Source organism: Nyctereutes procyonoides, unplaced genomic scaffold (genome assembly GCF_905146905.1).
Source record: "Nyctereutes procyonoides isolate TBG_1078 unplaced genomic scaffold, NYPRO_anot_genome, whole genome shotgun sequence".
In the NCBI taxonomy this organism is placed as follows: Eukaryota; Metazoa; Chordata; class Mammalia; order Carnivora; family Canidae; genus Nyctereutes; species Nyctereutes procyonoides.
Genome location: NW_026575047.1, coordinates 51,683,376 through 51,710,556, shown reverse-complemented (window position 1 = coordinate 51,710,556; position 27,181 = coordinate 51,683,376). Strand labels below are relative to the sequence as shown.

General features: G+C 39.4%; 2 protein-coding genes across 10 annotated transcripts in view; one reads left to right on the top strand and one right to left on the bottom strand.

The window, feature by feature from the left end:
* The window catches only part of ASB7 (ankyrin repeat and SOCS box containing 7), a 49,604-nt gene extending 47,178 nt beyond the window's left edge, over positions 1-2,426 (bottom strand). The window contains exons 1-2 of the mRNA XM_055326810.1: positions 1,962-2,426; positions 1,715-1,809 (exon numbers count right to left, since the gene is read on the bottom strand). The gene's annotated coding sequence lies outside the window, so the exon portion shown is untranslated. The remainder of the gene's footprint in view (positions 1-1,714; positions 1,810-1,961) is intronic.
* Positions 2,427-2,779: 353 nt separating this feature from the next.
* Positions 2,780-25,434, top strand: LINS1 (lines homolog 1). Of its 9 annotated transcripts, none has more exons than XM_055326091.1 (9): positions 2,780-2,879; positions 3,628-3,663; positions 11,545-11,666; positions 16,556-16,929; positions 17,040-17,129; positions 17,967-18,108; positions 19,336-19,926; positions 21,240-21,411; positions 23,225-25,434. In XM_055326091.1, exons 1-9 carry the CDS (start codon positions 2,836-2,838, stop codon positions 24,096-24,098), a joined length of 2,445 nt encoding a protein of 814 aa, XP_055182066.1. In that variant the 5' UTR covers positions 2,780-2,835; the 3' UTR covers positions 24,099-25,434. The 9 variants fall into 9 exon arrangements, with proteins under 9 accessions (XP_055182066.1, XP_055182068.1, XP_055182070.1 ...); XM_055326093.1 differs by adding an exon at positions 12,333-12,538 and having other exon boundaries at positions 2,807-3,663; positions 16,420-16,929; XM_055326095.1 differs by lacking the exon at positions 11,545-11,666 and adding an exon at positions 12,429-12,538 and having other exon boundaries at positions 2,807-3,663; positions 16,420-16,929.
* The last annotated feature ends 1,747 nt before the right edge of the window (positions 25,435-27,181 follow it).

Sequence of the window (27,181 nt, the reverse complement as noted above, 5' to 3'; positions counted from 1 at the left end):
TCGTCCCTATACCTTGCATACTTGACTTGCCACAGACCCGCTCTCTTACAATCTCAGGTGATAACACCCCTTGTAAATGAAAACATGCTAGAGTTCTATATCTAAAGTAGAAAAAAAAATATTTATGTGAGAAGGTCTGAATAGAAAACGCATAATTCATTTGTACCTTAAAAACATACTTCAAGTATGTTAGCATATTTTAAAAAAAACAATTCCTCAAGCCATCATTAGGCATTTCTCTGGTAATTTGCACATTTAAATAATGAAAATTCCCTTTAACTTGACAGACTTCTGCCTAGCTTTTACTGAATTGAAGTGGATCCCATATACACATAAAGGCTGTCCTAAATGTTCACCGTGAACATCTAATCACTGCTAGGTACTTATTTTCAATCTCATTCAGTAGCATACACTCTCCCTTTGGTGACCAGTTCCAGGTCTCAAGAACACAAAATCTCAGAGAACTTAAAAGTATCTTGAGTGACGTCTTCACAATTAAAAATAATCAGGAAAGGCATTAATTTATTTTTGTAAAAGGCAGAAAGTCCAGTGGAACAGAGTAAATCAAAAATTTCCTAACAACTTGTTATTTTAAGTACTTCTTTGTATCTGAAATTCCCTAAACAATCTTAGATATTAAAATAACTCTGAGATTAACAAGTCACTTTATACCCCTGTTACCGGATGGCAAAGAAGTCATTCACTTGACTAATTTCTGAACTAACTCTTACATAATTTCCCTGATCATATTCCCTCTTTAGGAATTACATGAATGTCCTACACTTACCTTTAATGCATTTTCAGAGGCAGCAACAAAATACAGCGGCAGTAATGTGATCACACGAATGAGATGCTTACATTTCAATCTAACAAATTATCTGTAAGGGTTTTGAAGAGATCTTATCTATGAAGAGTGCAGAAACAAAGCCCTAGATTCTAAAAACACCAAAACATTCCCGTGTTTTCAAACTCTCGAGTGTCAACTGATTAACAAAATATTGTATAAAGTTTTGGAAGTTCTTCTAGAAAATCTATGGTGTAACAAATATAACAGTTTCAAGACCCATCCACATCTGTCACACAGAAACACATAAAAGCTGCAAGAGTTAATTATGCTCAAGTGCTTCAGGGGCAAATAACTGGTTTCAACTATCCACACTATCCAGGTACACAGATTCGCTTTTCACGAGAAAAAAGTCACATTATCTTTCGAAACTCATAAATTTCAAGCCACTACTATGCCTTCCTCTACTAAACCCTTGTCAGTTAACTGAAAAGATTTTCTGATGGAGTGGAGGAAAGGTGATAGGAAGACATAAGGGGAACACAGAAAACTGTGGTTTAGTTAAAAAGCAGAATCATTCAGAATTAACAAGCAATTAACAAGGAATTGAGGAATTCCTAAGAGAGTAAGGGGGGGGGCTACAAAAAGGTCTCAAAGTCTCAGAGCAGAGTAAATGGTACAGTGCACGGAAAGGATAATGCAAAGAACGGAAACACAAGGTACACAGAAAAAGAGGGAAATACGCTTCTGAGAGAGAAGTTATTAATTAGAATCTTAAGGATCAGGCACAGGCAGTGTTTCGTTCTTGCTGGGGAGACTGGGTGCCAGGGAAGAGCTGCATTTCCAGGTAACTAGGCTGAAAAGAAAGCAGTGCCTAATGAGGTAGGGGCCAGGAATAAACAATGGGGGAGGGGAGGTCTGGCTTATTACCTTTATAGAGGATGCTGATCAGAGGCTCTCTGCGGCTTCTCCGGTGGGCGGCTTGACCCCTTCGTGCTCTCTCGTCTCCTCCAGCCAGCTCAAACCTGGAACGCAGAGACCTGTGAGTGGTGCAGGGACCCAGGGGCTGTGAGGAAGGGGTTAGCCAAGGAAGAGTGGTAAGGGCAGGCGGGAAGGAGCAGGGATTCTCCCTCCCCAGCCAGCGCCCGGCCCCTCCGGCGGAGGTAACTGACTTTACCTGTCTCCTCAGCTGCTGCTTCTCTTCCTCCTTTCAGGCTTCTCCACACTCACCAACTTCTCCATTGAACAAACACTCCAGGCAGGGCCGGACACGGGTGTTCCTGATCCTTCTCGGCGCCTCACGGCCCCAGCCCGGCGAGCATCCGGACAGCCGAGCAGAACGGAGGCGACGGTCCTGAGCGCCGGGCAGCCTCGGGGCAGGGGTGCAGGGAGGAAGTCCCGGCTCGGGTGGGGGGGCAGCCCCGGTCTGAGGGCTCGGAGCAGGGGCTGCCGCGCTCCGGGCCGGAGGCTCCCAGCTACGGGGGCACACGGGAGGTCTCCGGGCAGCGAAGTCCCAGGTCATACAGGGTCTGAAGTGCCAGCCGCGGGGGCTCCAGGCAGGGGGCTTTCGGGATGCACTTTGCACTGGGCCACCCCCGCCCCCTCCCTCCAGCACTTTGGGGTCACTGGGATGGGACCAAGCCTTCAGCAGCCAATCAGCGGCCGCATAGGAGCCTGAGCCCGGAGCCGTAAACCAGGTCTGGGGTGGGTGGGGGTGGGGGGTGGGGGCGACTTGGTTGGTTGGTTGCTTCCTTCTCTCCTCCTTACCCACGGCAGCCCCCGCCCCTTGCCTGCCGTAAAGCCGTCTGCGCATTCGCGACAGTTAGAAGAGGCGTGCCGACCGAGGCTGGGACTCGTTTCGGATTGGTCTCGCTCACTTCCCCCTCGGCTTCCCCGCTGAGGCTTCCGACGCTCCGCCCCTGGCGGAGGGACTCGACGCGGTTGCTAAGAGACGCCGTCCGCCGAACGGGCCCTCTGCGCATGCGGGAGGGGAGGTCGGCAGGCGCTTTCCGTGAACTACGGTGGCCTGGAGGGTGCCCCCGGTCCTTCGAATGGCGGTGCGAAGGCTGAGTCTCCCACGCCAGATCCCCGGCAGGTAACTGGGAGCGGCGGCGAGGAAGGCGTGTGTGCGGCCGACTGAGAGGCTGGTGCAGGAGTCTAAGGTTGGGGAGGCGGCAGTCCCCAGGAAGCGAGGAGAGAGGGACGCCGTGTGCCGCCGCCCCTCCGCAGCGCTTTTCAGGCGCGGGTGCCGGGTCCGCAGCTCGTCTTTCGGTCCCTGAGGCCCCTTTAGCTACCAGGCCGGGCTTGCCTCGCCCGGCGAGGAAAAGAAGACTCTCTTTGGGACGGCGGTGACGCTGCAAGAGCCTTCCTGCAAGGACAGGCACCCTAACGGATTTCTGACAATGGAGGGGACCGGAGACCGGACAATACGCGAGATGCACCTGTTTATGGAGTGCATGGATTCATTTAGCAAGCGTTTGTTGGCCGGGAGCTGTTTCAGCCGTTAGGGAGACAAGAGGGAACAAGGAAGATGGAATCACTTGTCCCCGTGGAGCTCTCGCTTTAACCAGGGAGACAGATAAACACAAAATTATCAGATAGGGATAACTTATACAAAGGAAGTCGAAGAGAACAATAGGATCGAGTTTGACTAGGACCTGCTGGTTAGAGAGGTAGTCAGGAAAGGTCTCTGAGGAAGTGACATTGGAGCAGCGATCTGAATGAGGAGGAGCCAACCTTGGGTCGATCTGGGAGGAGGTGGGGGCGTGGGGAAGAATTTTGCAGGCAGGTAGAATCAACAGTGCAAAGCCTCTGATGCTGGATTAACCTTTGCTGTGTAACAGAAACTGCAAGAAAGAAGATCAGCGTAGTCAAGCAGAGTGAGTAAGAGGGAGAATGATTGGTAATAAGGTTGGGGGTGTGGGACAGGCCGCAGATCTTTGCAGGACCTCGTAAGCCATGGTAGGGAAGTGACAGTATCGTATTTATATTTTGAAAAGATCACTGGCTGGCTGCTCACTGGAAAAAGACTAGCTGGAGCAGGGTTACTGCAAATGTGGAAGGCCACATAGTAATCCAAACAAATGTTGACATTATTTTAAACTAAGTCACCTAAAACACCGGACATTTGGCTAACACCAATGTCTACATAGAAAGGCCTACTTAGGGGATCCCTGGGTGGCGCGGCCGTTTGGCGCCTGCCTTTGGGCGCGATCCTGGAGACCCAGGATCGAATCCCACCTCGGGCTCCCGGTGCATGGAGCCTGCTTCTCCCTCTGCCTGTGTCTCTGCCTCTCTCTGTGTGTGTGTGACTATCATAAATAAATAAAAATTTTTTTAAAAAGGCCTACTTAATTATATAAAGGAAGGAATTTAATATACAATGGCTTTCATGTAATGAGATATATTAAGATGTTATGTGGCAGATAGGAGTCACTGCAAACACTTTGAATTTGTCCCCTGATGTTTTCTTTTACACTATCATTCATTCAAGAGTACACGTTTTGGTGCTTTCCTCATGAGCTACCAATTGGCTTATGTGAGCAAAAACCTCAGTCCTGCCCAGGGAAGCTCATAGTCCCAAGTGTGGGGAAAGCAAACTAGAAAATAATTATAAACAATGCAACGAGGTAAATACTGAGTATAGGTAGTATAGGCAGAGGGAGCACTTGGCAGGGCCCCCCTAATACTGAGTTGGATATGTAAAAAGTTTCCCAGGACCGCAGATTTCCAAATTAAAGGTTGGAAGTGAGGGAGAAGGTTGACTATGGCTTAGAAAGAATGTGCCAAACAAAGCTTGGGAACCCTTAAAATGCACGGTTTTGAGGGCCTTAGAGGAAGCCTGTAGCTTAGTTTATGGGGTGGGATTGGTAAGAGGATTCCAAGAAGCAGATCTTAAAGGACTTGCCAAACTGTGTCCAGGGTTTTGGACTTTGCAGAGGTTTTTCAGAAGAAAGGGGTGCAGGGTGGGCTAATTTCTCTTGCACTCAGCAAGAAATCTGTTGGTTGTCTGGGGTAGAAGTGGTGTGGAGGGTGAGAGAGGATGGAGGAGAAGAAAGGGTTCAGAAAGAGATCCAGATTTCTCAGTGAGAGTGAGGAGAAGTGGGGTGAGGAAGGGTCCAGAAAGAAAGAGATCCAGATTTCTAGCTTGGATGCCTAGGAGATACAGACACCATAAACTGAGAGGTAGGAGAAAACAAGTTTGAGGGGCCATAGAAGTTGAGTTGAACTTGTGCCAAAGGTACCTGTGGGACCTCCAAGTGGAACTTTGATGGCATTTAGCTACTTGAGTATGGAGCCCAGAAGATAGCTAGACCCTAACTATGGATTCTGGAGTTGTCAGCATGGAGATAATAATTAAATACATTGAGCACCCATGAAATTGCTCTAAGAAGAGAGAGGATACAGGGGACTGAACACTTAAAGATCCCAACATTTTTTCCCCCTGATTTTATAATCTCCCCTGAAATAATTGACATACATAACTCTATCAGAATAAGGCATACAGCATGATGGTTCAATTTACATATATTGTGAAATGATTCCACGATAGATTCAGTTAGCATCCACTTTACTATAGATACAATAAAAAGAAATGAAAGAAAAAGAGAAAAAATTTTATTGTGATAAAAACTCTTAGGATTTGCTCTCAGCAGCTTTAAAGGAATAGTCATCATATTGTACCTTATACTCTTAGCACTTATTTAACCTATAGTTGGAAGTATGTACCTTTTGGCCACCTTCCTCCAGTTCCCCCTCTGGCCCACCCTCTGCTTTTGATAACAAATTTGATCTCATTTTCTATGAGTTTGTTTAGATTCCACATACAAGTGAGATTGTCTTTCTCTAATTTGAATTAGCATAATGCCTTTAAGGTCCATCTGTGTTATTGCAAATGAAACTATTTTCTCATTTTTTTATGGCTAGATAATACTCCCATTTTGTGTGTGTGTGTGTGTGTGTATCACAGTTTTTTCATCCACTTAGCTCACTTCCATATCTTGGCTATTACAAATATGCTGTTAGGAACATGGGGGTGCAGATATGTTTTTAAGTTAGTGTTTTTGATTCTTTTGGATATAGCCTCAGATTTGAAATTGCCATATCATATGGTAGTTTCATTATTAATTTTTTAAGGACCCTCCATACTGCTTTTCCCTAGTGGTGCACAAATTTACATTGCCACCAGCAGTGCACAAAGATTCCCTTTACTCCACATCTTGCCAGCATTTGTTGTCTTCTTTTGATGGTGGCCATTCTTAACAGCAGTGAGGCGATATCTCATTGTAGTTTTAATTTGCATTTCCCTAATGAATGGTGATATTGAGCAACTTTTCATGTACCTTGTTGGCCTTTTATATATCTTATACGGAAAAAGGTCTAATTAGCTCCTTTGACCATTTTTAAATTGGGTTATTTGTGGTATTTTGTTACTGAGTTGTATGAATTCTTTATATATTCTGGGTATTAACCCCTTATTAGATGTATACTTTGCAAACATTTTTTTCTATTCCTCAGGTTTTTTTTTTTAATTTTGCTGATGATTTATTCAACTATGCAGAAGCTTTTTAGTTGGATATAGTTCTACTCGCTTATGTATTTTGTTGCTTGTGCTTTAGGTGTCATCCAAAAAACTCATTACCCACACCCATGTCAAGGAGCTTTATTCCTATGTTTTCTTCTAGGATTTTCTGTTTCAGGTCTTATATCTAAGTCTTTCATCCATTTTGAGTTAATTTTTGTTGGGTGTAGATATGGGTCCAATTTAATTCTTTTACATGCAAATATCCAATTATCTCAGCACCATTTATTGAAAATACTCTTTTCTGCATTGAATATTCTTGGCTCTCCCGTCAGATATTAATTAACTCCATATGTGGGGATTTATTTCTGGGCTCTCAAATCTGTTCTGTTGGTCTGTTTTTATGCCAGTACCATACTGTTTTGGTGACTATAGCATTATAGTGTAGCTTGAAATCAGAAACTGTGATGTCTTTGTTCTTTGTTCTTTCTCAGGAATTTTTTTTTTTTTTTGGCTACTTGGGGTCTTTTGTGGCTCCATATAAATATTAGGAGTATTTTTTCTACTTCTGTAAAAAATACTGTTGGACTCTTAGGAGGGATGACATTGAATCTATACATGGTTTTTGGTAGTATTGACATTTTAACAATATTAATTCTTCCAATCCAAGAACATAGGTTACTTTTCCATTTATTTGTGCCTTAGAATTCTTTTTTTTTAATATTTTTTTAAATTTTTTATTTATTTTTTTTAATTTATTTATTTATTTATGATATTCACACACACACACACAGAGAGAGAGAGAGACAGAGACACAGGCAGAGGAGAAGCAGGCTCCATGCACCGGGAGCCTGATATGGGATTCGATCCTGGGTCTCCAGGATCGCGCCCTGAGCCAAAGGCAGGCGCCAAACCGCTGCGCCACCAGGATCCCTAAAATTTTTTATTTATTTATGATAGTCACACAGAGAGAGAGAGGGAGAGAGGCAGAGACATAGGCAGAGGGAGAAGCAGGCTCCATGCACGGGGAGCCTGACGTAGGATTCGATCCCGGGTCTCCAGGATCGCACCCTGGGCCAAAGGCAGGCGCCAAACCGCTGCACCACCCAGGGATCCCTGTGCCTTAGAATTCTTTCATCGGTGTCTTGTGATTTTTCAGAGATCTTTCCCCTCCTTAATTACATTTGTTCCTAGGTGTTTTATTATTTTTGATGCTATTATAAATGGGATCAATTTCTTTTTTTTTTTCCAGAAAATTTGTCATTAGTGCATGGAAATACTACTGATTTTCATATTTAATTTTGTATCCTGAAACTTCAACTGAATTTATTGATATTGGATCTAACATTTTTTTGGTTGAGTCTTTAGGATTTTCTTTATATGGAATCATGTCATCCCCAAATAGAGACAATTTTACTTCTTCCTTTCCAATTTTGATACCCTTTATTTCATTTTCTTGCCTGATTGTTCTCCCAAGGAATTCCAATATTGGAGCATGCTAGAGCATGAAGAAAGGTGAAGAATAGAAGTAGAAGGGCAAAGGGAAGATGTAAGATGCTCTTGCAAGATATCCCTTCCCCCTCTATCTTTCTAGGAGAGGGAGGTCCTCTTGTAATTATAGTGGACCAGCTGTAATGGCTCTGATGGTAGACAGGGATGATGGAAACCTCTATCCTTTTGTCTTCCAGGCCTTCTCAGTGCCTTAGCCACCCTCATTAGCCTCCCCTAATGTTGGCACTACCCTCGAGTGGTCTGAACAGGTTAGATAGATTCTAACCACTCATTTATTTATTTGGATAAAATTATTGCTATCTTATTTGAGACAGGAACCAGAATCCTAAAAGATATCCTTTGTTCAGAGTGCCTCAGCTTCTGCCTCTAGAATCACAGCACCGTCATTAACGGGGCAATATACAGTATGACCAGTTGGGCTGTGATTATATTTGAACCTATTGTTGGCACTAGGCCAAAGCCCAATTTTGAATTGGGCAGAGTTGATTGACAAACTATAATAGTTTTTCATATAAAGAAAAGCATTTTTTTATTGAAACATTGACCATGAAAGTAATTACTTTTCCAAATTTAATATAGGTGGCCTAAGAAAATCTCCTAAAAAATAGTGACATTTTTTATTGTTATTGTTTTCTGCAAAGAAGGATTAAATCACTAGCAGCTTGTTTTTTGATAATTTTGAAATTGAGTGATGGCAAAATGTCTTTTAATGAATAGACTATGCCCTTAAAATACCTAGTTTTCCGTAGGAATATTTTTTAAGAAAATATTATGTAACATTATTTAAAATACCATTATGCTCAGTTTTTGGTCTAGAAATTTTTAAAATTAAAGTTCTAAAAATAAAGTTCGAATACATTTATATTTAGTTGGTATTAGTGAAATCCTATGCATATTAATGCTTGGGATCAGAAGGCTGATGTCCATAGCTGCAATTATTATATATTTTTTTAAGATTTTACTTATTTATTTTAGAAGTAGAGAGCAAGCAGGGGCAGGAACAGAGCAAGAGGGACAAGCAGACTTCCTTGCCAAGCGTGGAGCTGCCATGGGGCTCGATCCCACAATCCTTAGATCATGACCTGAGCCAAAGTCCAGAGTCAGATGCTTAGTCGACCTCTGAAATTATTTTATATATATGTGTGTGTGTGTGTGTGTGTGTGTGTATATGTATATATATATATATATATATATTATATATATTTAAAGATTTTATCTATTTATTCATTAGAGACAGAGAGAGAGAGAGAAAGGCGGAGACACAGGCAGAGGGAAAAGCAGGCTCCATGCAGGGAGCCTGACGTGGGACTCGATCCCGGGACTCTAGGATCATGCCCTGGGCTGAAGGCGGCGCTAAATCGCTGAGCCACCAGGGCTGCCCTGAAATTATTATATTTCTAATTGAATTGTTAATTTGAGAAATTGTAGATTCACGTGCAGATGTAAGAAATTATACAGAGAGATCTTGTGGACCCTGTGACAAGTTTCTCCAATGGCAGCATCTTTCATAACTGTCATATCAAACCAGGATATTGACATTAGTGTAATCCACTAATCTTGTTCAGATTTCCTATTTTACCTCTAATCATTTATCTATGTGTATATTCAGTTCTATGCAGTTTTTGTTTTGTTTTGTTTTTGTTTGTTTTTTTAGTTCTATGCAGTTTTAATCACATACATCGGTTAGTGTTGTCTTCACCAGTTCCATGATTACAAGGATCCTTGTGGTGGCCTTTATAACCCTACCCACTAAGTGGATGGGGGCCTGCCTAACCTTTGACAACCACTAATCTCTTCTCCATCTCTCTAATTTTGTCATTTCAGGAATGTGACCACATGGGGCACCTGGGTGACCCAGTGGTTGAGCATCTGCCTTTGGCTCAAGTAGTGATCCTGGGGTCTTGGAATTGAGTCCCACATCAGGCTCCCTGCGGGGAGCTTGCTTCTCCCTTTGCCCATGTCTCTGCCTCTCTCTCTCTCTCTCATGAATAAATAAAATCTTAAAAAAAGAAAAGAATAGAACCACACAATATGCAACCTTCTGTGATTGCCTTTTTTTCTCTTAGGTTATAATTCCCTAAAAACTATCCAAATTATTGCATGCATCAATAGTTCTTTCCTTGTTGCTGAGTAGTATTCCAGTATGGTATGGATGTACCACAGTATAACCATTCATGCATTGAAGGACATTCGGGTTATCTCCAGTTTTTTGCTATTATGAACCTGCTGTGAACTCTCATGTACAGGTTTTTGTGTGAATATAAGTCTTAATTTTGCTGGAATAAATTAAGTAATAATTAAGTAATTACACACTGCCCAGGTATGTAATTACTAGGTTATATGTTAGATGCAACTACTGCATTGCAAAATTGACCAGAAAGTACAGAAATTTCCCCCCTCCCCTGCATTATCAACACCCCCCCCACCAGAGTGATATATTTGTTATAATTGATGAACCTACGTTGACACGTCATTATTACCCAAAGCCCATAGTGCGTGCTAGGGTTCATTCTTGGTGATGTACATTCTCTGAGTTTGAACAAACATACAGTGGTACACATCCATCATAATAGGATCATACAGTCTTTTCCCTGCCCTAAAAATCTGTGCTTCACCTGTTCATCCCTTTCCAGCACCCCAGCCCCTGGCAACCACTGATCTTTTTACTGTCTCCATTGTTTTACCTTTTCCAGAATGATGTATAGTTGGAATCATAGAGTATATAGCCTTTTCAGATTGGCTTTTTTTTACTTAGTACTACACATTTATGGTTCCTTCATGTCCTTTCATAACTCGATAGCGTTTCATTTTTAGCACTGAATAATATTCCTTTGTCTGAATATACCACAGTTTATCCATTCACACAGTGAAGGACATCTTCACTGCCTCCAAGTTTTGGAAATTATGAGTAAAGCTGCTCTGTACATCTGTGCAGGTTTTTGTGTTGACATAAATTTCCAACTCCTTCAAGTAAATACCAAGGAGCGCTATTGCTGGAACATATGGTTAAGAGTATGTTTAGTTTTTTAAAGTAACTACCAGACTGTTTTCCAGAGTGACTAACTATATCATTTTATAATCTCAACAGCAATATAAGAGTAGTCTGGTTCTCCATATTCTCTCCAGAATTTGGCTTCATTAATTTTTATTTAGTTACAGTGATAGTGGTATGTGCTGTGATTTTAATTTACATTTCCCCAGTGGCTAATGTGGTTGAACATCTTTCTGTGCACTTTTTTGCCATCTGTATATTCTCTTCAGAGAAAGGTCTGTTTATGTCTCTTGCCTGTTTCTATTTATTACTATCTTTTGAAATACTGAGTTTTGAGAATTCTTTATATATTGTAGGTACTAGCCCTTTGATATATGAGTAGCAAATATCTTTCTTAGTCTATAGCTTGTCTTTTCATGCTCTTAATAGAGTCCTTCACAGAGCAAATGTTTTTAATTTTCTTGAGGTCCAGTTTATCAATTTTTACTTTATAGAGTTCTGCTTTGGGGTCACATTTAAGACTTTTTTTGCCTAGCCTTGAATCCTAAAGATTTTTCTCCTGCTTTTTTCTTTTATCCTAAAATCTTGTTTTGCAGTTTTAAGCCTGTGATCTGTTTTGAGTAATTTTTGTAAAAGTTTGAAATTATTTTAAATGAGGAAAAATCAAGGTCTTAGTCACCTATATTTATACTGCCTTTATTTTTTTCTTAAATATTTTATTTATATATTCTTAAGAGACACAGAGAGAGAGGCAGAGACACAGGCAAAGGGAGAAGTAGTCTCCACGCAGGGAGCCCGACGTGGGACTCGACGTGGGACTCAATCCCGGGACCCCGGGATCACACCCCAAGTCAAAGGTAGACACTAAACCACTAAGCCACTCAGGCGTCCCTGTACTGCCTTTAAACTGTTGATGGGCTGATAAAATATGATCTGTGGATAGTTTGGCTTTTCATCCTGGGTTTGATGTATCTTCTAAAAGTAATTTAATATAAAAATTCAGTTAAATGGATGGCTTGATTAATGTTTTAACCTTTAGTTGCTGAGTGTCTTTTGAAAAAATTGATCTTGGTTTGCACTCGACAGTTTTATAGTAATTCACCTTGAGCTTAGATCTTCTGCAGCATGTGCAAATGTCTAAGGAGGAGTATTCCAATTTACAGTATTACGGGAGAAAATCTAGAAAGTGTTAAAAATTAGACTGTGTGAATTACCATTTTCACTTAGGAAGCTTATTAGAGACCCTTTATTCATCCATTGTCCTGAGAGTTGGAGCGTCAGAGGAAATTTGAGGAAGACCACAGGCTTTGATATTAGTTAGACTTTGTGTGTCCAAAGCCTGGCTCTGCCACTTAACTAGCCCTGTAACTTAGTCTCTCCTTGCCTTAATTTCCTTATTTTAAAATGGATGTGATAATTATCCACCTCATAAAGCTATTGTGAAGCTATTATTTAAAACAGTGTTTGGCACATAGTATGCACTCAATAAATTGTAGCAATTCTTTTCCTTTTTCTTTTTTTAGATTTTATTTATTTGAGAGAGCACAAGTTGGGGGAGGGGCAGAGGGAAAAGCAGACTCCCTGCTGAGCAGGGACCTTGACAAGGGGCTCCATTCCAGGACCCCAAGATCATGACCTGAGCCGAAGGCAGCCACTTAACCAACTGAGCCACCCAGGTGCCCCTAAACTTTAGCAATTCTTATTCCTGAAGCATCGATTTTGTGTGAAGGTAAGTGGGAACATATTACTTTTATATTAAGACACGTATGGTTCAGTTAGGAAAGAATACACAATTCAAATAATTTATAGCACTTAAACAGTAAAAGACTTGAGGCAAATTTTATGCTTTTAATCCTCTTTGGCCACCTGGTATTCATTCTCTGCCAAGAGGTATTTTCTGAAAAAAACTCTTTGAAACACTACCCATTCCTTGTCCTAATTAGACCTTTCCTAATATTTGTTTCCTTTTCAGGCTAGACAGATCTTTCACAAATATCCAGTATAGCTGGTTTAAAAGCTTGTCTGGTAGGTATACCTTCCTCCAGACCAGCATGGATTTGAGCTTGAAATGTACTACCCTTGTAACAGACTCTTCAGGAAAAAAAGTGTGGTTGGTCAAATACCCTAGTTCATTTTTTCAGGATTTGTCCTTTCCTTTAATACTATTAATTCCTTTAAAAAAAAAAAAAAAGCTACAATTCTCAATAGGCTACACACAGACATTTGTTTCAATGCAGATTTCTTTGGCCAGTATCAATATTTTAAAAGACATTGTAATGAAGAAGGATTGATGCTTAGTCATAGTGGAACCAGCCTAGCACCTATCCTCTTTGTACCTGTAAAGGGAAGGAAAAATTCACCCTCTACCCTTCAACATCTTCTAGCTGGACTAAGAATTAAATTTACAAGAGACAAATTAACAGAAAAAAAACAGAGTTTTATTACCTGGGCGCAGAGGCCATGGAATGACATTGACAACTAAAGATAGGACCAAGACAGGCAGTTTTTATACTTTCTAGACAAAGAGACAGTAAATCTGTGAGGAATTGACAGGACAGAGAAAACTTAACTTTGGGGGCTCTAATTAAGTAAGGAATTCTTAAGAGAATTTGGATTGTGCTAGTAAAATAGTAAAAAAGTAAAAAGGGTTGTTTATATTAGCCTTCCTGGTTCTAAATGTCCTATCTCTGGACATCAGAATGTCTCTACCTTCTCTGATACTCAGAGGACACATCTCCCATGGGAGATTTATTTCCTGCATAACATAGGGTCTCAGTATCTTTCCTGCACAGGCTGTCTCTGAAGCAGCTTTTATTTAAAATAATGTGCCAGAGTGACACATTTGGGGCAGCCTGTCCTTGGCACCCCTACACCTGCTTGGCATTGTTGGCCCCCAGTTCATGCTTTTCAGTCTGATTACTCACAACCACTCTTATCAAAGGAACTGGGTCCCACGATGATAGAGAACAGCCCATTTCCCCTTGAAATGGTTGCTTGCTTGTCTATGTATCTATTTATTTACTGGTATTCACTGGTTTTGCATGCAGAAATGTTTGAACCACTCGAAATCAAGGCCCCTTTATGTACGTCAAAAATAACTGAGTAACTACAATCTTATTCGTGGTAAAATTTAAGAACTTGAGATTTGTAGAACTATTATTGAAAGGTTTTTTTTTTTTTAAGATTGACTTATTTATTTGAGAGAGAGCACAGGGGGAGGGGCAGAGGGAGAGAAACCCAAGCAAACTTCACGCCAAGCACACAGCCCAGTGTGGGGCTCAATCCCACAACCCTAAGATCCTGACCTGAGCCAATACCAAGAGTCAGATATCTAACTGACTGAGCCGCCCAGGTGCCCGTTACTGGAAGTATTGTTACTGCTATAGCATTGAAATAAAACGCATTCCATTTGTGGCTAAAAATTACAATAATGGACTTGCACATCTGATATTAGTTAAAACCTTAAAATAGTTTATTGTCACAGAATGTTTGACATATTAAAATGTCAGTAGTTTATGTCAACTTCAATAAAAGATGCCAGCAGTTTTATTGGGAAAAAATGTTATTGTCATAACTAAAATATAAGGTGAAATAAATACAATGAAAGTAGACTCTGAAGTAGATTATGAAAGCTAGTTTCTGATTTGTGGCAGAAAAAACTTACCAGATGATTAAGAAGATAATTTTATTCAGGCTCTTGCAACAGGGAGAATGTCCATTAAAATGGGACATCTCTCAAAGAAGAAAATGTGGGGACTTATGAAATGAGATGAGTCAAAGAGGAAGTGTAGAAGTGAGACCTATTGGGAATATGGTGAACCCTTTCTTGGAACATTAACCATTTTTGCTTTCTGGGAGCAGTATTCTGGTAATAGAGAACTTTGATCCCTAACAGATGGAACAAGGTTGCTGATAATTAGTTATGTTTCCAAGTCATGTGGCATGTTCACCACAGTTTGAAAAGAGGATTCAAAGAAACCAAAGTCTCATTCATAATTTAAGTTAAAATCTATAGGCTTCTTAATACTTATTTCTACACTATAGGACAAAAACAAGGTAGTTTTGTCTTCTGGGGGTGATCAGGAGATGAAACTCCTTAGAAGCTAATAAGCAAGGGGAGAAACCGGTGGAGAGGAAGGTGTCAAGACCAGGGGCAGGTCAGTGGGTCACATTGTCAAAGTAAGACCCAATGTTAGTGACAGTCCCCTAGGACTCTTCCAGGGAGGACAGGGGGTAAAGATGGGCTGGGCATTCATAAATGAGCTGGAGTAGATGAGGGAAGTCCTTGGACTTTATTAAAGGATAAATTGGAAGCGGACAAAGTCATGACCCATACAAAATCAACTTGTATCAGCAATTTTATTTAACTCATTAACTAATGAAAGAACTGGGCAAAATGTCACAACGATTTTAAAGGAAAAGTTAAAGAACCATAATTTATATGGAGTAAAGGAATGTTGAACTGAGTTTACAAACAGAAGTGCAACTAGCTCCCCCCTACCCCCCTGCTGAGGGAAGGGTTGCCCCTCCAGCAGACAATTATTTGCATGTCTGTAGACAAGAATTATTTGCATTCCCATCAGCTATCTACAATTTACAAAGGTGTGAAATAGCTCAAAGGTAATGAAAGGACTGAGCCCCAAAGGATCATATAATTCCCAGAGGCTCAGCATTCCACTGGAAGTATATTCAGGAATCTCTAGCTTCTGCCAAAGTCTTAAATTTTTCCCAGCCATGCTTGGTCTGTAAGTAACTACATTAATACTCCTATTGCTCATAGTATTTCCTCTAATGGTCATCTATCAATGATTGTCCATATTCCTTGCTTTATAAGCCATGTCTGACCATCAGTGTCCTTTCCCTTTTCTCCACTCTTACTGATCTCCATCATGACAGAGTCTGAGACAACAGGAGTGTCAAAAGCTGTATCCAGCTACAAGGACAGTGTGTTCACGTTTAGATTACTTTTGCTTAACATCTTATCTTTTTCTTGGCACGGCATTTTTCATTTTTCTATTTACTGTTGAAAGTACTGAACAGATCTTCCTATTATCATTTAATTTTAAGTTGGGAATTAATCCTCAATAACCACAATAGCTTGACCACATAGCGTTCCAGCTAGGCTTTCATCTGTTAAGTTAAAGGTGGAAGTTAATGAATTGGAGGTGGCCCTGTGAGTGTCAGCCTGGGTGGTTATGCCCTTCCAAGGGACATACAACTGGCATCCAGTGGATAGAGGCCAGGAATGCTGCTAAACTTCCTAGACTGCACAGGCCAGCTCCCCACAACAAAATTATCCAGTCCCTAATGTCAGCAGTGCCAAGGTTGAGGGGCCCTCATGGGCCACTGGAGAATGTTAAAGGAAAGGCAAAGTTTCTGCTTTGATAAAATTAAAAATAATTTTACAGTCTTAAATCTGTATGGAAAGCATACATTTCATTTTTATGGTCTTAAAATAATCTTATTACCAGTTTTCCATTTTAGAAATTAAGCAATCAGCGTTAGCGTTAACTTGAGAGACTAAGTGATTAAGTGGAAACAGATGCCTTTCCCCTGTAATATGAGATGCATATAACGTTTGTAATTTTAAAATTATTGTTCCTATTTTAGGTGTTACTGAAGAAACATCTTACAGATTTGTCGCATTTCTGAGATTAATATTTACAGTTTGGAGTTGTCACCTTTCTCATGAGATATGTTTTGGCAGTCCCAATGGTCCCAATGAAAGCTTTCTTTGACATTTTAGAACAATTATACAAGAAGGTACTTCTGGGAGCCACACTTGAAAATGAGAGCCATGATTACATCTTTTATCTCAACCCAGCATCTTTAGATCTAGATTGCTCTACAACTACCTCTTCAGAATGCTCAAACCACCATGATGTCCAGGGCAGGCATCAGCCATCCTCTGCCAATTTGGCTTCCATTTCTGTAGTGCCTGTGCATTTGAAGAAACACTCGCCAATATGCAGTGCCCGAGAAATAACGCTCCTTCAGTTAACAGTAATCAAAGTGATGATAACCAGAATATTGTCTGCCGAAACTGACTCCCATGCAAAGGAGAAATACAGAGATGTAATTAAAATTCTTCTAAAATCATCTGACATCGATTCTAAATTAGTAAGCCATTTGTCTTTTGGGGTTTTTTTGTTTGTTTAGATCCATCTTTTTAAAACAAAAGTTTTTAGAACATTCAGCAATCGTGGGTAAATTTATTTGTTTTCCTGTAGACCTGTATGTTCCAAAACTCGGATAAATTGTTATGTCACATGGCTGCAAAGTGCCTTGCGCTACTTCTGTATTTCCAACTGAGGGAAGAGGTAAGATAAGTAATCAAATTATGTGATTTCTTTTACAGTTTCTTTAAAATTGTTCTTTAGCACCCGATCTTACCCTTCAAGTGGTTGTATCAATAAAATGTTTGCTCATTTTATAATATATAAATCTACAAAAGTGTAAGAATACTATAATAGTGACCTGTACCAAAAATTAGGCTTAAATATGTCATAAATCATTATAAATTAAATTCTTCACCCAAAGGATGGGTTTCAAGTCAGTCCATAACTTCTTTCAGTTTCTCAAAGGAACAGGTAGGCCTCCTTCCTTTTCTCAAAAAAAAAAAAAAAAAAAAAAATTAAAAAGATTAGGAACCTCTGCTGGAGACCAAGGCCATTTTGAAAGGTTTAATATCAATAAGTTCTAAGAATGAGCATGATGAAAAAAAAACAAATTGAGCATCAGATTTTTCTCTTATCTCTGCATTAGTTAATAAATGTAAGCATTTACTGATTTATTTCAGCTATAATTACTTCTTCCTTTCTCAAAATAACATTTTTTTAAATACAAAAGATGTAGTAAAAAATTTGAGAAATGAGAGAACGTATAAAGAACAAAATAAAAGCACACATCATTCTACCACCTAGAAATAATCACCACTAATGTTTTTATGTTCCCAGTTGAGCCTTTATTTCTATGGCACACTGAGTTTTTTTACTTAAAGGATATTAGGATATTTGTTTTACCAAAAACTGTACTTTTGTTTTGTTTTGCAAGCGTAAACAATGTTATATAGAGTTGTACTGTATATAATAGATAATTTGCAATTATAAAGAAAATTTTCTATTACAACTTGCTTCTTTTTGTTTTCTCACTTGTAGATAACATTGAGTAATTCCTGGGTTGCTTTTTGCCAAAAAAATCTCTCTGAATACCCTGAAAATGAGAAGGTGGTATATTGCCTCTGGACCCTTACTGTTATAATAAAAGAAATCTTTAAAGATACATGTTCACAAAAAACAGGTACAAATTATGATTCCCTATGAATATCATTCTTTTGCTTCCAATATGTTTATATTGAGGATTAAAACTTAATTTACAGCATCTGATCTGTCCCAAAGTATGAAAAACTAAAGAATCTCATTCCAAATTTTTTGACTGAAGATACCTTTTTCCTGGGATCCCTGGGTGGCTCAGCGCTTTAGCGCTTGCCTTCAGCTCAGGGCGTGATCCTGGAGTCCCGGTTTCGAGTCCCGCATCAGGCTCCCTGCATGGAGCCTGCTTCTCCCTCTGCCTGTGTCTCTGCCTCTCTGTGTGTGTGTGTCTCTCATGAATAAATAAATAAAAACTTAAAAAAAAATTCATGAAGATACCTTTTTAAAAATAAAACATCATAAGGCAAAAATTAAAGCTATTCTTCTATATCATTTTTGATATTTGTAAAATGGATAATTAACCATGGTTATTAGCTGTTATTCTTTTGTTTCAAGTTTTTATTTTTAAGATTTTATTTCTTAGAGCAAACGAGAGTGAGCAAGCAAGCAGAAGTAGGGGGAAGAGCAGAGGGAGAGGGAGAAGCAGGCTCCCCACTGAGCAGGGAGCCCAATGCAGAGCTTGATCCTAGGACCCTGGGATCATGACCGGAGCCGAAGGCAGATGCTTAACCGACTGAGTCCCCCAGGTGCCCCTCAAGTTTTTATTTAAATTCTAATTAGTTAACATATACTATAATACTGTTTTCAGGTGCAGAATTTAGTGATTCATCACTTAACATATAACACCCAGTACTCAACACAAGTGCCCTCCTTAATGCCTGTCGCCCAATTAGCCATCCCCCTCCCATACCTTTCCTCCACAACCCTCAGTTTGTTCTCTGTAGTTAAGAGTATATATTTCTGGTTTGCCTCTTTTTTTTTCTCTTCCATGTTCATCTGTCTTGTTTCTTAAATTCATATATAAGTGAAGTCATATGGTAATTGTCTTTCTCTGACTGATTTATTTCACGTAGCATAATGCACTCTAGCTCTATCCACATCATTTCTTATGTCAAGATTTCATTCTTTGTTATGGCTGAGTAATAATTGTGTATGTTTACCACATCTTACTATCTGTTATTGTGTGTTCACATTAAATAAACCAAATCCATCTTTTCATCTTAAAAAGTGATAATATTCATAAAAACTGAATTGCAAATTGTTTTAAGAAGCGTTTATTTTTCCTCATTTATAATTACTGTTTTTATCATTACAGAAATTTTAAAGCAGTTCCTGACTCCTTTTGATACTATTTTTGAAGTTTTTTACAATTCCTTATTTTCTCTGCATTTCAAGAGCTTTCAAGACACCTCTAAAATAATAAACAGCATGATATGTTCCCTGGAATTGCTTGAACTTCTTATAGCTTCCAGAATCCATCTGAAACTACATTTCACTTGCCAGAGGATTTTATTTTTGAAACCTTCTTGTGTGCTAGATGTCATTACCTGGCCTGTTGAGGCTTTTGTCAAAAGGAAGTTCATCATATTCATCAAAAAGTGCCTTCTCTGGAAAGTGGGTGAAGACCTTTGTTGGGGATCTGGCCCTGCCCTGATGCCACCAGACCAGCATTTAGATGTAGACATGTTGGCTTTAGCGGATGCTGTTTTGCAAGCTGTGGATTTGGGTTTATTGAAGACGTTGTCTGTCCGTGGAAAACCTCCCTGCTTTGGTGGAGATGAAGTTCAACCTGCATGTGAGTGTGTCCATGGTCCAGATCACGTGATTCTCAGAGCAGCAAGCCTACTTATCATTAAATCCTTAGAAATCAAGTTTCAAAGTTGTGCTTCAGCAAATGAAATAAAAGGTAATTCTCTGAACTCCTTTTATATGCAAAGTAATGAGGAATTGCTTATTCATATGAAGTAGTACATAATTATCAAATCTCAGGACTATAACCCCACTAATTTAATCTATATTTTATCATAATTATAATTTATCAAATTTTCTTTTAAAAAAGGATTAGGATTACATTAAGAAACATGTCAACATTTTGTGGGGTGAACTGAATTTGTATGGCATTTTTAATGACTAAAAACAGAGGTGCTATTGAGTTACCTCAAAGCAAGTGATAGTAGCCAGTTCAATTCAGATATTTGTAGTATTTCATTAGTATTTCCTTCCTAAAATTGGGTAACTACCAATGTAGATTATCAACACTAGAAAATGAATTGAAACTAACATGTGAGAGGTTACATCTATTAAGAAATTGTTACATATAACTTCCAGGATCTTAACTCCACATGTCCTCCATTTCATCTGCTAAAAAGGAATAGTAGATGTCTCTAAACAAGCAGTATATAGTTTTAGTGAAAGGTTTGAATTGTAAGCCGCGACTTCCTTAAACTGCTTTGGATGTCCTCGAACTTGTAATTACTATGTGTTAGATCTCATTCTCTGTGGTTATAATTTACAACACTAGGTGGCATATGTTCTATAATTCAGAGTTTTAAGTTACAGTTAAAACTCCTCAAATCCTTTTTGGCTTTTGTGCTTAATGGTACTTTTCTTTTAATACTTCAAAAAAATTTTTTTTCCTCTTATTTTGAAGGCAAATGATTTTTGCTTGGTTACGTTGTTGCCTCTAGTAACAGCTGCAGCATCCAGTGAAGTGCTGTCATGCCTACTACTCATTCATTTATATGCTGTTAGCAAGAATTCATGTAACTCTAATTTCTCCTAAATAATTATCTGGCACTTGTGGCAAGTGGATAATCTGGTTGTACTTTTTTTTTTTAAGATTTTATTTAGTTGTTCATGAGAGATACGGAGAGACAGGCAGAGACATAGGCAGAGGGAGAAGCAGGCTCCCTGCAGGGATCCTGATGAGGGACTTCATCCCAGGACCTGAGCTGAAGGCAGACATTCAACCACTGAGCAACCCAGGTGCCCCTGGTTGTACATTTTGATTGTATCCTTTTGAGTGACTCACTTTTTTCCTCTGACATTGTTTCCTTATTTGCAAAGTAGAGAAAATTCCTCACTCACAGGCTTTTTGAAAGTGAATTAATGATCATGCATGTTGGATTACTTGAAATGCAATAATTTTATATATAGGCAACACATTAATGCGTTCATCAGCAGTTGTCCACCCTTTGAAATTTGCATTTTTTTTTGAAGTTGATTTACAGAGTTTCATGTCTGAGTTATTGACATTCTTAAAGCCTCATCTTCAGCCCTCTCTTCAGTCACACAATCCATGTGAGTGGATCTCCAGGGTCTTCATAGAACAAGATGATGACATGCTGGAGGCCGCCAAAGCATCACTGGGCATCTACCTAAAGTTGACCAGGTTAGTATATTTTAAAGTAATTTTGCTAACTACATGCCAGCAAAGCAGAAAACATTTTTAATAATGTGCTGGACATACTATTTACTTTCCATCATTAAGGGGGAAAAAATCCCTAACAATCTTGTGGTTTCCTTATAAGTTCCAATTCCTTGCGTTACCCCTGCCCTACATAAAAATGAGATTACATTTGTGTTCTCATTATGAAAACTTGGCTGGGTAGGCAGATCTAGGGTAGTAGAACTAGACTAGGAAGCTAGAAAGCATGGATTCTGGTTTAGCTTCCATTTTACCTGTGCAATCAGGAGTAAGCTAGTATCATTGTCTGAATTTTAATTTATGCATAAAAATGCTTTTCACCCCCAAGACTCACTCTTCCAAAATGAGCTTCCATGTGGTCATTTTTACCTTTTTAAAAAGGTGACTACAAACTTGTAAGTAACCAAAGCAACAACTCAAAATTTTCATGTTATTATACAGCTGAACTAGGGCTGATAGCAACTCGAGGCAGATACTGAGGTTGGTTATGAAGCTATGTCACTGAAGACACTGTATGCTCACCCTATTTCTGCTTTATGAAAGCCACTGTACACAGGGTCATGTCATCCCATGGCAAATGTCTGTAATTGGTTATGAAGCTCATAACTGATGACCTTTTATACTACTTCTGCTCTGCTTTATTAAAACCCTAAAGTATTTGCTTTATTTCCATCCTGTCTTGGCTTCAGAGAAAGGGATTTCTTACTAATGACCAATGGTGCAAAGCTCTGCTGCCAGTTCTTGTATTATGGCACTATTGGCAGTGGCTGCTTTCAGATTGTAAGTGTTTGAGGCCAATTTTCAAAAGGTTCTAATCAAGAACACAAAACTCCTGCATGTGATTTGAATTAGGCTCCTAAACAGTGAGATAAAAATTCAGTCTGGAAAAGCACATGCGTATTAGAATAGATCTCTGTTGTACTCAAAGCAGACTTCTTACTGCTTAGGAAAGAGCCTCAGAATTAAATCTAGAACTTTTTTCACCTCAGTGTGGCCAGAGAGGCATGTGCTCATGCCATATGTAATTTTTTTTTAAATGTAACTATAGTAGTTACAATAGTTTTATTGAAAAGGATAGAAATGAACACAAACTACTAATCTAAGCAAAAAACAAAACAAAATATGGAATTTATTAGCTCACAATTGGAAATTCATTCCAAGGGGGCATATTGGCATCAGACATCATTGTATAATGGGATTCAGTCACGTCATTGATCATTGCTCTTTTTCTCTCTCTTGCAACTCTGAATTCATTCTCAGGGCTTCCAGCAATGCCTAGCTTATAGTAATCATCTCTAATAGCTCCAGCAGAAGTCCCAGGGTGGGGGATCTGATAGCCTGCTTGGGTCACAGATCCATGTTGGAAGCAATCATTGTAGCCAGGTGCATGAGGCACTCTGACTGGTCAGTCTGGGTCCCATTCCCAGCCCTACTGAGGAGAGCATGGAAGGAAAGGAAGGAGGTCAGTCTCCAGCCCCATGTTACCCTGTGTAATTAGTTACTTGTAGCAATGAGGATGTTAAGACACAGGAAGACAGAGGACTTTTGTTCAGCAATGACCAGAACTACCAAATTCAGTGGATTTTATTTATTTTATTGAGCTAGATTTATATAGAGTTTGTAGAGGAAGAGATTGTTTTGAATTTTTTTTTCTTTTAAAAGAATGCACAGATTAAAAGTTTTCTGATAGGGGAATCTGTGGTATGTGAATTATATGTTAAAACTGTTACCTTTATAAAAAGTCATTAATCTTGGGTCTTCTCACCTTCATTTTCAGACAGTGTAAAGCCACTGAAGGCTTGACCCAAGAAAAAGAAATGTGGAACCATCACACACATAAATATGGCTATAATCCACACTGTATTTTCTTATTCTTATTGAAAAATATAGGATTTGATTCTTCAGTTCTTCTTGACTTTTTGATTTCATCGGAAACCTGTTTCCTCGAATATTTTGTTAGATATTTAAAATTACTGCAAAAAGATGGGGCTAGTTTTTTCACAATTTGCAAATATTTTGATGTAACCGAACTTAAAGATAGCATAAATATTTGTGGTTGTAGCTCCTCACTTGTCCAAGACCGAAGCAGCAACCAAACTGAACTTAGCCTTTGGGCTGCTCTTGGTAGTCACAGATATGCCCACGCTTCGGTCCCCTGGGCTTCCGATGCTTCTGGACCTCTGAACCAGCCTGTGATGTCCAAGGAGCCGCACGTCACGCTCCAGGCTGCTGCTGGTCTGTCTCCCCCACAAGCTTCTCAAAGTCTGGTAGATTATGACAGCTCTGATGATTCTGAAGTAGAAGTCACAGACCAGCACTCAACAAACAGTAAACAAACATCTTTACAGCAAGAAGCAAAGAAGAAATTTCAGGACACAGTTAGAACAGGTACAGATGAAAAAGAACTTAGCATGGAGCCTCAATCAAGGCCTCTGGTTCCAGAACAATCTAATATTAATATTCCCTTCTCTGTTGACTGTGACATCTCCAAAGTAGGAATATCTTACAGGACACTGAAGTGCTTTCAGGAGCTACAGGGTGCCATTTACCGTTTGCAGAAAAAAAATCTTTTCCCCTATAATGCCACAGCACTTTTGAAGTTGTTAAAACATACTGAGTCAATATATAATGAGAGCATGAACTCTTTGTAAAACAGTAGCATTTTGTTACCAGGAACTGTTTTTTCCTGCTATAAATTGTGCTTTAATGAAATAATAGTTAGTAAATAAATAAATAAATTAATTAATTAATTAATTAATGCACTCTCTAAATCAAGTGTATCTTTTTGCCTTTTCAAAGTAACCTAGTGACTGAATAAGACACCTCATCTGATACAGTTGTACATCATTTGAAATTTACAGACATTCAAACTTAATGCAGATTTGGGATATTATATGAGTCCACTCGAGCTGCTGTAACAAATCACCAAAATTTGGCAGCTTAAAACAACAGAAATCTATTCTCTCGTAGTTCTGGAGGCTGAAAGTCTATAATTAAGGTGCCAGCCAGGCCATGCTTTCTCTCAAGGCTCTAGGGAAGAATCCTTTCCCACCCATTCCTGTCCTTTGGCAATTGTTGGCCATCCTTAGTGTCCTGTAGCTTGGAGCTATGCCAGGACAGTCTCTTCCTCTGTTGTCACATGAGGTTTTCCTGGTGTATCTGTGTCTGGTTTCCCTCCTGGCGACACCAGCCGTTGGATTAAGGTCCACTCTTATCCACTGTGTCCTCATCCTAATTTGATTATATCAGCCTAGACCCTACTTCCAAATAAAGTCACATTCACAAGTTTTGGGTAGATGTGAATTTGGGAAGGGACACTATTTAATCCAGTATGCTTATTATTTCCCTCTGAGGTATTTACATGTGATGGGATATGTAAAAAACGTAAAATCTTAGGGTTTTTTTTGAGAGGTGATTAGCTCTCTGTATACATGTAGGTGTATGATCTATTCTGTGAACATGAGTCTATTTTTTTTTTAAAGATTTTATTTATTTGAGAGCACAACCAGGGAGAGTGGCAGAGGGAGAGGGAGAAGCAAACTCCTTGCTGAGCAGGGAGCCCAATGCAGGGCTCCATCCCAGGACCGTGGGATCATGACCTGAGCCAAAGGCAGACACTTGACCAACCCACCCAGGTACCCTCATGCGTCTGTTCTTTAAAACAAAATTTTAATCACCAGGTAATTTTCCTATTTAAAATTGTTGTAATGGCACCTGGGTGGCTCGGTCAGTTAAGCATCTAACTCTTGATCTGAGCTCAGGTCTTGATCTCAGGGTTGTGAGTTCAAGCTCTGCATAAGTAGGCTCCATGCCTAATATATAATAATTCTATTCTGTCTTTTTGAGGGGAGGCAGTAAGGCTGTGGTCATAAGAACAAGTCAGTACTGGGATGTCTGCGTGGTTCAGTGGTCGAGCCTCTGCCTTAAGCTCAGGGAATGATCCCTAGATCCTGGGATCAAGTCCCACATCAGGCTCCCTGCAGGGAGCCTTCTCCCTGCAGGGCCTTCTCCCTCTGCCTGTGACTCTGCCTCTCTCTATGTCTCTCATGAATAAATAAATAATCTTTAAAATAATAAAAAAAAAAAGGACAGGTCAGTACTCAAGTGGAAATGAAACTAAATAGAGAATTGCTAAGTAATGAGATGCTATCATTAACCAAATAGAAATGCAGAGCTCAAAAAGTTTGGTAATAGAGTTGGTATACATTGGGGCAGTTTCTACATAATTCAAGAAACACATTAAAGAGGTTATTTTCAGGGATATTCAATGCACATTTTAAAAGCAAAAGACAAATATCTGGTTAAATAAGATATATACTTAATAGAATAGAATACTATATACTCATGGAAAGAATGAGTTATATCCATTTTTACATCTACAGTAGAAGGCAAAAGTGAGTATTACGGGCTCCCATTTGTTTAAGAAAAGGAGGACAGGTATATAAGAGAATCCTAACAGTGGTTGCCTTGGGAAACAGATCTAAAGTAGAAAATTTGACCTTATATATTGTTTTTTACCCTTTTATTTATTTGTTTTTAACTGGTTACATAGATTTTTTTTAAATGTAGTGAAAATAAGTTCTTTTAAGAAAAAAAAAACAAAAAACAAAAAACATGATTCTTTATGCTCCTAAGGGTACATACATGTTGAATGCCTTAAAAGCCGTGCTTATACAGATGTGGTTTTGAGCTTTGTTTCTCCATAAGGTTCATAGGAACCATCAATCCTTTGTTATGTTGAAAATGAGGGCAAGGGCCATAGGTAAACGTATGAGTGCTGGCATTTCAGTCTCTGACCCTTGGGTATAAGTCAATTTGTCACACACTCATGAAGCCCTACTAGTGGTGAAGGTGACTGATGGCTATCCTTGGCCATTCAGAATATCGAAGAGCTCTTTTGAGTTAGTCCATAAAGGAACACCAAGCTAGTGATACTTGCAGGATGAATCCCAGCCTGTAGCTTCACCTCTTCTTCAAGCAAACACCTCCATGTATCCCAAGTGAATCTAATTTATTGTTTTAACTAAGAATAGATTAAAACAAAGTATGCGTAGAAGTATACAGCTTGGTGGATTTTCATAAAGAACATACCTTTGGAACCAATAACCACATCAAGAAACCACTGACACCCCAGAAGTCCTGCCTGGATCCCCTTCTGACCACTATCGACTGTAAAGGCAATTATCCCAAATCATAGACACCATAGACTGATTTTGCCAGGTTTTATCTTTATATAGGTGGAATCATAGGATATGTGTTCTTCTATTTCTGGCTTATTGATCATTTTGAGGGAGTGGGTTCAAATTTATTTTTTAAATAATTGCCAGATAGCTGGCCTTCAAGTATTATTAGTAACAAAATACTTTTAACACCTCCAAATTGTCTTTGGCACTCCCAGCATGCAAGGATGGTGAAATTGACAAACCGGTTGAAACAAAATACAGACTTAAACAGGTTATGCAGGGCCTTGTGCAATTGGCCCCAACCGGCTTCTCCAGCCTCATCTGTCGTTTTGCCCCCCTCCCCCACTGTCAGCATCACAACTTCTTGTCTTACATATTCATTCCTCAAACCCCATCTTAAATGTTGGGCCTGTGAAGCCTCCCCCACACTGTTCTGAACCATTAGGTCTTACATGCTTTGTATTCTCTTCACTGTGCTCTTTCCTGTACTGTAGCATTTGTCACTTTATATTTTAATCATTAATCAGTTTTCACGGGCCAAGCTCTTTTTA